The sequence below is a fragment of the Rosa chinensis genome, chromosome 2 (genome assembly GCF_002994745.2).
Source record: "Rosa chinensis cultivar Old Blush chromosome 2, RchiOBHm-V2, whole genome shotgun sequence".
NCBI lineage: Eukaryota > Viridiplantae > Streptophyta > Magnoliopsida > Rosales > Rosaceae > Rosa > Rosa chinensis.
The window spans coordinates 74,688,110-74,698,768 of NC_037089.1; the positions used below are offsets into that span (position 1 = coordinate 74,688,110).

The 10,659-nt window shown below is 38.1% G+C and overlaps 2 protein-coding genes and 1 long non-coding RNA gene across 3 annotated transcripts; all 3 read left to right on the top strand.

Moving 5' to 3' along the window:
- Window positions 1-218: 218 nt before the first annotated feature.
- On the top strand, window positions 219-4,800 carry LOC112184988 (pyrophosphate--fructose 6-phosphate 1-phosphotransferase subunit beta; the record flags this gene model as incomplete). Its single annotated transcript, XM_040513585.1, has 15 exons — window positions 219-396; window positions 520-684; window positions 788-909; window positions 1,089-1,142; window positions 1,261-1,367; window positions 1,496-1,601; window positions 2,157-2,220; window positions 2,688-2,776; window positions 2,959-3,090; window positions 3,191-3,361; window positions 3,442-3,557; window positions 3,698-3,809; window positions 3,932-4,016; window positions 4,471-4,539; window positions 4,661-4,800. Coding segments are annotated over 15 exons (1,641 nt in total), but the record flags the coding sequence as incomplete, so codon positions are not given.
- A 49-nt stretch (window positions 4,801-4,849) lies between these two features.
- On the top strand, window positions 4,850-6,488 carry LOC112190129 (glycine-rich RNA-binding protein 4, mitochondrial). The gene is made up of 4 exons (XM_024329549.2): window positions 4,850-5,440; window positions 5,531-5,599; window positions 5,768-5,874; window positions 5,958-6,488. The coding sequence occupies exons 1-4, from the start codon at window positions 5,305-5,307 to the stop codon at window positions 6,066-6,068; spliced, it is 423 nt and encodes a 140-aa protein (XP_024185317.1). The 5' UTR covers window positions 4,850-5,304; the 3' UTR covers window positions 6,069-6,488.
- A 2,717-nt stretch (window positions 6,489-9,205) lies between these two features.
- On the top strand, window positions 9,206-10,324 carry LOC121051462. Its single transcript, XR_005805785.1, has 3 exons — window positions 9,206-9,525; window positions 9,699-9,777; window positions 10,143-10,324. It is a non-coding gene; the product is annotated as an uncharacterized LOC121051462 (long non-coding RNA).
- The last annotated feature ends 335 nt before the right edge of the window (window positions 10,325-10,659 follow it).

Consider the following 10,659-nt stretch of genomic DNA (forward strand, 5'->3'; position numbering starts at 1 on the left):
AATTACCATTATTAGAACAAAAGATTACACAAAGTATGACTCAAATTACAATTTTGAGAACAAATTTGTTCTCACTTTGTAAGTGTGGGTATGGGATACATACCAGCACACTAGAATTTTCCGTAAACTAATAAAGGACCTGACCCTGACTTGGCGGATCCGCAATGCTTTCCATAACGAACTCTTCTTCTCTCTCTCTCTCTCCCACACAACTTTGACGGCGACCATGTCCTCGATCCTCCACCGCCAATGCCAAGGCCGTGCCTGGCCGCTCCGCCTCCGTCTACAGCGAAGTCCAAACCAGCCGTCTCGACGTTCTCCTTCCCCTCCCCTCCGTCCTCAAAGCCCCCTTCTCCGTCGTCGACGGCCCTAAAAGCTCTGCCGCAGGAAATCCAGGTCACCACCACTTCATCTCATAAAACACTAAATCAACAATCACGTACTTACTCATATGATTCATGATTGTTTCTCTGAAATATATTACTGTGGTTATTCAACTGTGGAAATATGTGGTTGCAGATGAGATTGCCAAGTTGTTCCCTAACCTATTCGGCCAGCCCTCGGCGTCGCTAAACGCCGGGGATGCTTCATCGGCTCTGTCAAAGGATAAGAGTTTGAAGATCGGAGTTGTTCTCTCCGGTGGACAAGCACCCGGTGGACACAATGTGATTTCTGGGATTTTCGGTGAGGGCCGGGTGACCTTGTGGCTTCTTATGTCAGTTTCAAATATTGGCATTGGCATTGAAGAGTTTGTATAATATTTTTTTTCCAATTATGTGTGTGTTAGATTTCTTGCAGCAGCGTACTACTGGAAGCATAATGTATGGATTTAGGGGCGGTCCGGCCGGAGTGATGAAGGGAAAGTATGTCGAATTGTCAACCGAGTATGTGTATCCATACAGAAATCAGGTATCTTTGTTACGATTTTTTTGATCAATTTTGTGTTTAGTTTGTTTCTTGTGTGGCAAGAAATGTTTGCTGGCCAAGTGGACTGTTCTTGTATACTTTATTGATCTGTTGAAAAATAAATGATTTAGATATATAATTGTTCTCCGTAGCCAATTAAGGTAGACTCTCTTGACATGCAGGGCGGCTTTGACATGATTGCTAGTGGCAGAGACAAGATTGAAACTCCAGAACAGGTTACTTAATTAATTTCACCAGCATATCTTTCACACGTTTAGCAAATTCATGAGATTTTTTTATTTGACGTCATACCATAGTTATATGGAAACTGAATTTTGAGCATGTGCATTCCAGTTTCAGCAAGCTGCAGATACAGCGAATAAACTTGATTTAGATGGGCTTGTGGTCATTGGTGGGGATGACTCAAATACTAATGCTTGCCTTCTTGCTGAGAACTTCAGGTATGAAATATGTTTCTGTGACATTAAAAAGTGCTGCTGTCTGTGTGCAATGCCTTAGGTTTCAAGAGATTATGCTCCTATTCTTAAGCTTAAGGAATCATGTAGAAATCATTTTTATCCTTTTATAGGGGTAAAAATTTGAAGACACGGGTTATTGGATGTCCAAAAACCATTGATGGCGATCTGAAATGCAAAGAGGTGCCTACAAGTTTTGGATTTGACACGGCATGCAGGGTAATTCCTATGATCTCTTTAGTTATATTTTGATTATTTTCACTGTTTGTAACGAAGTTCTGACACTGCATGGGAATTGTACAACAAAACCAAATTTACGCTTTGTCGAGCATTCTTTAGTTTATCTCAATGCCATGCATGTCTCTTCCACACTTATCCTTGTGGAATGTGTCTTAGCATGGTAGTGATTGCAGTCATGTGCGAAATATTGGCATTGTATCTTGGTGATTCTAATGGGCTCTCATCAGTCCTTCCTCAAATAATTGTAGCCTTATAGGAGTCACATTTCGTCTTTTTTATTATTTTAATTTCCTGTTTCTCATATTTTTCTTTTTACTCGGAAGGCAGAAGCAGAGTATAGTGTATTCATGTACTTTGAGCGCTTGTTTTCTATGTTTTAAAAGTCTCCAAATATAGCCAATACAGTGTGGATTGATCTATATTCTTTATTAATCTAGAATGAGCTAATAACTGTTCGACATTATGAGAAGAACTGTTCTTTACTTATGAATTTGGATTACTCAGTGATGATCTTCCCTTTCTCTAAACATGCAGCTATATTCAGAAATGATCGGTAATCTAATGACAGATGCTCGTTCAACTGGGAAGTACTACCATTGTAAGTGCTGATCTGGTTGTAAAACCTTACAGTCTACATGTATGTTTTGATAGATTAAGGGTGTGTATCAGGAAAAGGTACTTGATAGTCAACATTTAAGTAACCCATATTTAACTAAAATCGCCTAATCCTCTATTTAATTTATAAAAAATAAAAATAAAAATAACAAGGAGTTCATTGCACGAAATTGCAAGTATGCTTCCTCTTCTCCCAGCCAATCCTGAAAGCTGTGACGTTCAAGTTCTACTTTCATCAGTAAACCATTGCTAATAATTGAGGAAAATGATAACGAAAAGTATTGTTCTTTAATTAAACCATCTATCTGGAGTACCATAGAATCTTGGTTTATAGAAGCATGGACTCTATCAACTACCTGAGGTCTGTAACTTAAAGTGCCCCACTGATATGAAGCGAGTCTTTGATTAATGTCTATTCTTGATCGTTCTCCTACTTGTCTATTTGCACAGTTGTAAGGCTTATGGGGCGTGCAGCTTCTCATATCACATTGGAGTGTGCTCTGGAGACTCGCCCAAACATTACGATTATTGGGGAGGAGGTATTTTCTTTTATCCTTTTCTTCCACCAAGGGGACTTCAACACCTTACTGGAAGAGCCCTCTAGACAAATGTATGTATGTATATGTGTGTGTGTGTGTCTATATATATATATATATATATATATATATATATAATGCATATATTTACTTCTGCGGCTTGACCATGTTTCTTTTGGCTGCAGGTTGCTGCCAAGAAGCAGACTCTCAAGAATGTCACAGATTACATAACAGATATTGTCTGCAAACGTGCCGAACAAGGTTATAATTATGGTATTGTACTTATACCGGAAGGCCTGATTGATTTCATTCCAGAGGTATGATTTTGAAGAACAGCTATCCAACTTTCTCCATTCTCATTATTTTTTGGGTGCTCTGCATTTCTTAAAGTTTTTGTTTGTCGTTTTTCGCTTGCAGGTACAGCAACTAATTGCAGAGCTTAATGAAATCTTAGCTCACGGTGCTGTTGATGAAGCGGGGGAGTGGAAAAAGAAACTTCAGCCTCAATCTCATGAGCTTTTTGAGTTTCTACCACGAGCAATTCAAGAGCAACTATTGCTTGAAAGAGATCCACATGGCAATGTGCAGGTAAATTATATTTTTTCTCATGTACGTAGTTCGACTTTTTGATGATATTTGTTAAACCTTACCCTATGTTAAACATTCAGGTTGCCAAAATCGAGACAGAAAAAATGCTCCTTCAAATGGTAGACACTGAATTGACCAAACGGAAGCAGGGGGGTAAATATAAGCGGAACTTCTCAGGACAGTGCCATTTCTTTGGGTACCAACATCTTTGTTCATCTGGTTTATTATGACTATGATAATTTTTAATAAAAGAGACATTGTGTGTCCTATACTCCTATTGATGCATGTTTAAGTCCTGATATTAGACATTTTATGGTACTTTAATTCACTTTGCAGTTATGAAGGTAGATGCGGTTTGCCCACTAACTTTGATGCAAACTACTGCTATGCATTGGGTTATGGTGCTGGAGCTCTCCTTCATTCTGGAAAGACCGGGTTGATTTCCTCTGTAAGATGTTATTTTAATACAATTCTTGTACTAAATCCTTATTCATTATTTCTCTTAGTTCATCAAATTTGATTCTTTGTTTGAACTTCCAAGTGTTTTACTAACGTGAGTTTTATATCCAGGTGGGAAATTTGGGTGCTCCAGTTGAACAATGGACAGTTGGTGGAACCGCATTGACTTCTTTAATGGATGTGGAGCGGAGACATGGTAACACTACCACTTGCCTCTTCACTTGTTACTTATAGCCAGCTACTCCTCCAAGAACTTGTTATCTTCTTTATTACACTTGTTACAAGAATCTTTACCCCAATATCCATGCGACAGAACGAACCCAACATGCTGAGTGAAAAAAACATGATACTAGAGCTCACATAAGATTGTAGAAACATAGTTCAGCTGAATAGCTGATCATTCTCTATTGAGTTATTCCTTACTATTCTACTTAACCCAGTTATCTCTTTCTAAATTCTGGCAGGGAAGTTCAAGCCTGTAATTAAGAAGGCAATGGTCCCAACTTTTTAGTATCTTATTGCCATTACAATAAAATGATAAATTGAAGAGGTCTCCTGCTAGAGTTGTCTGCAGTAGCACGATACGTGCTGCAATAGTAAAACGGTGCTGTGCTTGACACCTCTTTCTTTCTTTCATGGTGGAATATCAGGTGCACCATTCAAAAAGTTTGCATCTTTGAGGGACGAGTGGGCTCTTAAGAATCATTATGTTAACCCAGGTATGTTAATTATAAGCTTTATTTCCTTGCCTTGGCCATGGAGGTCTATTTTTCTGACATTGATGGAGGTTGATGGATTCTACTAGTTGTTTTTCTAATGGCCATGTTCACTTTTGATCAGGTCCTGTTCAATTCCTTGGACCAAGATCCACTGCTATCAACAATACTCTGCTGCTGGAACTCGGAGCATAAGCGCAGGAAGTAAAGCATCGACAAGTCATGGTCAAGATTCAGTCTTGTTATATCCTCATAACAACTAAAGTCAAGATGTAAATTTCGATAGTGCTCATCCGGCAGATTTGGAAGACTCCATTGATATAAACGTGCAATTTTCTTTTTGGCCAGCAATCAAAATAATAAGGATCAATATGACTTATAGTTACTGATCGAATAGATTTAGTTTCCTTCTTGCAATGTAGTTTTAGCTGTTTCTGTTGGCTTCTTTATCATCCTCGTTGTACCCGACTATTTCCGAAACCTCATTAATAGGAAGGGTAATAAATTTCTATTCAAGCTGTTGTATGATTTGCAAAGTTTTGATCTTTAGTACAAACTGTGACCATTTCGGCGACATAAACTCGGAAAAAGTAGCAGACACTCTGAAAATGACAAAATGTTTAAGCTGTGCTAGAGAAATATTTGCGAGCCCAAATTTGGGGGGTGGGGGTTTAGGTTTAAGTTAAATGGTTGACCAGAAGCTTATTGGTCAAAACATTGGGTTTACCCTTACTGGTCCTAAACCCCGAAGCGCGCAAAAGAGTCACAATGCTGAACTACTCTCTGTTAACGCTCCTTGCTAGAAGAGCATCAACAGGAGTAAATCAAAACCCAATTTTACTTCAGCGATGCTTCTGTTCACCACCGTCTTCTTCTTCTTCAAACAATAAGCTCTTCGTCGGAGGTCTGCCTCAGTTTTCAAACAAGTTGAAGGACCTCAACTTTTCTGCAGTAAAGCGTGTTTCTAATGTGACGTGGGTTTTGCATCTTGCAGGCTTGTCATGGTCCTTGGACGAGAAGTCCCTGAAAGACGCTTTCTCTTCTTATGGGCAGGTCACTGAAGGTAAAGTCTCTCACTTTATCGAACCAACTTTGGTGGTTTGGTCACTTATTTACTTCTTATTCGTTTTGCCATCCATATGTTCGACAAAATGCCCGACTGAGCTTACTTGCTGCACATTAATATTTAATCTCTTATATAATCTAAATCGTGCATGTTTGTATATTGTAGTGACTATAGTGTATGACAAGGACTCAGGCAGGTCTAGGGGCTTTGGATTTGTAAATTTCTCCAAGGAAGATGATGCCAAGTCTGCAAAAGATGCTATGGATGGAAAGGTGAGTGGGACTTACAGTTTCTTTTCTCATACCAAAGTTTGCTGTTTGGAAATGTCTTCTGAATGAGGTAGCTTTGCTCGTAGGCGTTGATGGGTCGGCCACTGAGGATTAGTTTTGCTCTCGAAAGAGTTCGGGGAGGGACTGTAGTTGTTCCTCGCCTTCCAGGCATTGGAGATCGTGTTAATCGCTCATAGCTGACATCATATGGTAATGTGTTACCAGTTACCTGTAACAGATTATAGAGAACTATCCTTAGCTGTGAAAACTACAAAATGTGTCATTATAGAGTTTCTTCAAAGGAAGTCATCTCATAGTCTTAGCATCGCTATGAGTTGAGCTTGAATTTGCAATGTTTTATTGTAAACTCAAAGTCAGGTTAACTTCCAACTTTTGTGCAAGTTGGAGGAAGATGGGTTAGTTCATGAGGAAATTTCTCCTTTTTGGTGTTATATGAACACCTTCAACTTAGAAAAGTTGGAATTTGGCTTCCTTCTTCAATACATCTTGAATTTAATGAGTTTTACCCATCCAAAATCCAATCCTAGACAACAAAGGCGGCCTTAAATGTACATTAATTCACCCACGAGCACATCCCCCTCTCCTCGCATAAACAAGTATATACTCCTTATATCTAGTTTTCTGTTTACAAGAAGAGAGATTATTCAGAGCACCGCCGTGCACTTGCACCAACATAAATGAATGGTTAGATTGCATTAAATACACTTTTTGTTTATTAAAAATAAAGTTGATAATAAATATCAATGGTTGAGATTATTTTATAAGGGTTGGGTCACTTGCACCGTCGGTGCATAGAATAATTTCCATTACAAGAATGACATATAACTGGAATGAAATTCGTTTGGTTCGGTGCTTGAAGTTTGCCAATGTAGATTCATCCTTACCAAGTTGGCGTGCTAATTCTCACAAAAATTTCAACCTACTAATCCCATTGTTTTCAGACTGTTAAGCATCTCTCTCAGATTATAAGAATACATGTAGATCTATCATCTGGTTTTCATGTTAGAATCTGTGTAGTTATTCATTTTAAGGAACAAGGCAAGCTTTTTCTGCAGACTCCATTGAGGAAATTAGGCTTTGTGATACACTTCTCCTCTAATAATTTAAGCTCTCATTGATTTTAATGGTTATGAGGTCCAAGTTTATATTATACTTGAATCCTAATCTTCTGCAACTAGAGGAGACGCCTGGAAATATGAAACAGAACCATTCTAGAGTCTATATTTGGATACATCCACCCTTCACCATACAATATTACAATTTAAATTAACACTTGCAGACATAAACACACAGTCAAGCAAATGGTAAATGAGTACAGGTCCATATAATAGAACATTATGTTAGTTATTTATCCAACTAATTTCAGAACTAAAGACCATCATCTTGTAGACTTATCTCAATAGTGCAGCCATTGTACTTCTTGTTTGTGAACACAATGGAGAGAATTAACTAGGGCGTTTTGTCCGTCTAGTGTTGTTATCAAAAGCCTGTCCTCGGCCAACTACTGCCGATTTAAGGCTTGGGCCTTCTGTTATGGGGTCGTCGGTGGCGTAAGCTGCCGGCAATACCTGCAATTGGTATTGTCGTGACATTTGGACCGGCGATGAAGTCCTGGAAATACAGGGACATTTGGGTTTCTTTGAACTCATGAGTACTAGCCATGACTAAAAAAGGAGTACTCAGAATCAAAATGACTAGTGGGAATATGATTAATGCCATAACTGCGTAAGGGTAGCACGGAAGACGAGGAGCTTGGCTTGTAGATAAATGAACTGTTGTTTGTGTGCTTCTCAAATGGGTTCTGGCTTCTATAGTTCTATTTTATAACATGAATAAAGAGAAATTAATAATCCATGCCGTCCACTTTAAATTAAGCTTAAATTGTTAAGGAGCTTTCATATGTTTTAAGGAGCAGTGACCTTTTTTTTTTTTTTGTCAAGTAGGAGCAGTGACTTTAATCCGTCATACTTTAATCAGTGCGATTGGGTTATGCACTTACGCTGCTTGCAGAGCTGCCTGTGGCCCCCCATTCTGCAATCCCCGCAATTTTTTAGGTTTCTAACTTTCCATATATGAATTCTGACATAAAGAAATACACTCATATAGTGAGGCTCATACTACTGCTCTATATATATAGAGGCCTCTGGAGCGGACGTCCGCACTTTCACACTTCGCTAAAGTGCGGACGTTGATGCTGCAGCAATATTCAGGCGGCTACAACGGCGCTAATTATGTCAGAAGCAGGCCGGAGGCATCCCAAACTGCTTCTGGACAGCAATCGAGGTCGAAGGTTCTGGGCAGCGACCTCCCCTGCAACTTCAAGGTTTTTGGTAGCACTGCAAACTGGTTGCTGGTGACTCCACCCAACTGCAGACTGGTCCGGGATGCCCCTGGCCTCTGTCCGGCAAGAGGTGCTGCGCCTCTAACTCTTGATCGAGCAGAAATCCCGGACGTTCACACTTTAATGACAGTGCGGACGTCCTCTTCAGAACGTCTCCATGTGTGTAGTTTTAGACAAGTTCGATCAACTAAAGTATTAGTTTTAGACTAAACAACTTGATCTTTAAAGGAAGACTATATGGACTTCCCTCTCTAATTAAAGCGTTGAAGTCTTAAACTTTTTATGCCTTCATACCAAATCAGCAACTTAGTCTTTCATACTAGTAACTCAAGTATTAATTTTAAACAAAACAACTTGGTCTTTAAAAAAGATTGAGGTCATGGATTCGAGTCACCATGGGGGTAAGAGTGAAATCATTTGATCATCTTTATAAAATAATATATATATATATATATATATATATATAACTTGGTCTTTCAAAAAGATTGCAAGTATATCGACTTTTCCTCTTCGATTAAAGTATTAAAATCTAAACTTTTCATGCATTCATACTAACTCAGCAACTTGGTCTTGGTCTTTCAAAAGACCAAGTATATGGACTTTCCTTTCTCCAATTAAAGCCTAAAGTATAAATTTTTCATGCATTTATACAAACTCGGCAAGTATTGCTATAGTACATATATAATTTCAGTTTTGATATCGTTGTTAATTTCTTGAGTTCGATATGCAATCTTTCTCTTTTTATTCTATTTTTGAATTGTGTTTGGTGAATTTAAGGTTTTCCAAATATTTTGTTTAGATAATTTACAACTGCAGTTGGCCAAATCGTAAGAAAATGATATAGCAATAGATTGTCAATGTCTACTAATTTTCTCCCCGCTTTATATATTACAAATTACTCTTTTCAATGCTATTGGTGATAAATATTGTTACCTCTGATTATTTTTTCGTGTCCTATGTATGATTATATATACGGATACCTATCTGAATTGTGGGAAGGCATTACTGGAAATGCTATTACGTATTTATGTCCCCCTGCCGTCATATATCTCAAAAGACTGGGACTATGTTCAAAAGTCGTGATTGGTCCTGCTGGAATCTGTTTGCTGTGTTTTTGAACATTTGGTAGAACTATGGGCTTATTTGGGAAGTGAAATGATTGAAGAATGTCATTGTGTTATGTTTGTGTACTGGTAGCTTCTTCTTTTTCGAGGCAAGCGACATTTTTCATCGCAGGATCAGTGGGCAGCTTTCTTGCCTCCTCTAAGCTAAATTACATGCATTCATTTTAGGTATAGAAGCACCTCCCCTTCTTAATCTTTTCATATAATTGTTCATAGAGCTGTATGAATAATTGAATCTTCCGATATTTCTTATGACTAAGAAATCATTGTTTCCACATGTTTTTCAAACTTGGTTCATATGGTATTCATATCTAACAAATGCAAAACATTTTGGTTGGCAGACCAATTCTTGAAAGTATCCCTTGCAGTATCTCAGAAGCTTTCTTTTGCACCGCTGACTCTTTGTAAACATGAAACGTGGTAAGTTCTTATCAAAATCTTGCATTACATTTTAGTTCTCATATTTCTGTATCTCTTGAAGTTTCATATATAAAAATTTAAGCCCTGGCGTAGGTTTTGTTTAGGTAATCATTAAGTAACTGCCATTTTGGTGTAGTGATGATCCTAGCAACACCTGAACATGGCTTCCTTAGCTGCTTGCTTAGATTAACACCATTAGCCATCATCAAATCTTTCCACTTTCTCTTTATCTCAATGATATGTAGCTATAAATCACATTTCCCCTCTATTCTCAACTGAAATCACATTTCCACACTCTCTTTTATGTCTGTTAGTTTATATTTTGCGATGACTTGCTATTGATCCTATTATGCTAAGATTTACAGTGACAACCAGTTCTAGCCAACCTCAGCATCGGACGACCAAGGACAGCTCTGAGGAGCTAATGTAAAAACTGTTGAATCAGAACAGAAATGTAATACATTTTTGGTCAGACATTGGTTAGAATAGCAATTTTTTGAAAAATGTAAATACGACACTGGATTCTACATAGAATTTCGATTTTTGAAATATGTAAATATACACAACTGAGAACTGACTCCTGAAATAACACCAAACCCGCAGCATCGCGCGGGAGAGGTTGCTAGCTAGTCTTCCCTATTTCTGAAGTGCGTAAAAAATAAGTTGGTACTAATTTTATAAAATTCAAAGTGAAGGCATCTTTCCGGAGATTATTGTTCAAGCAAGGTGGGAGTCGAGCAACTTCAGAATACCCATTTGCTGTTGCTGGCATAAACATATCATTTTTGTTGATTCAATTGCTGGATCTTTGGTCAGGTTTGTAAACAAGTTTAATTATCATCTTAGACTTTTCCTATTATGTTAATAACACAAACAACTTCG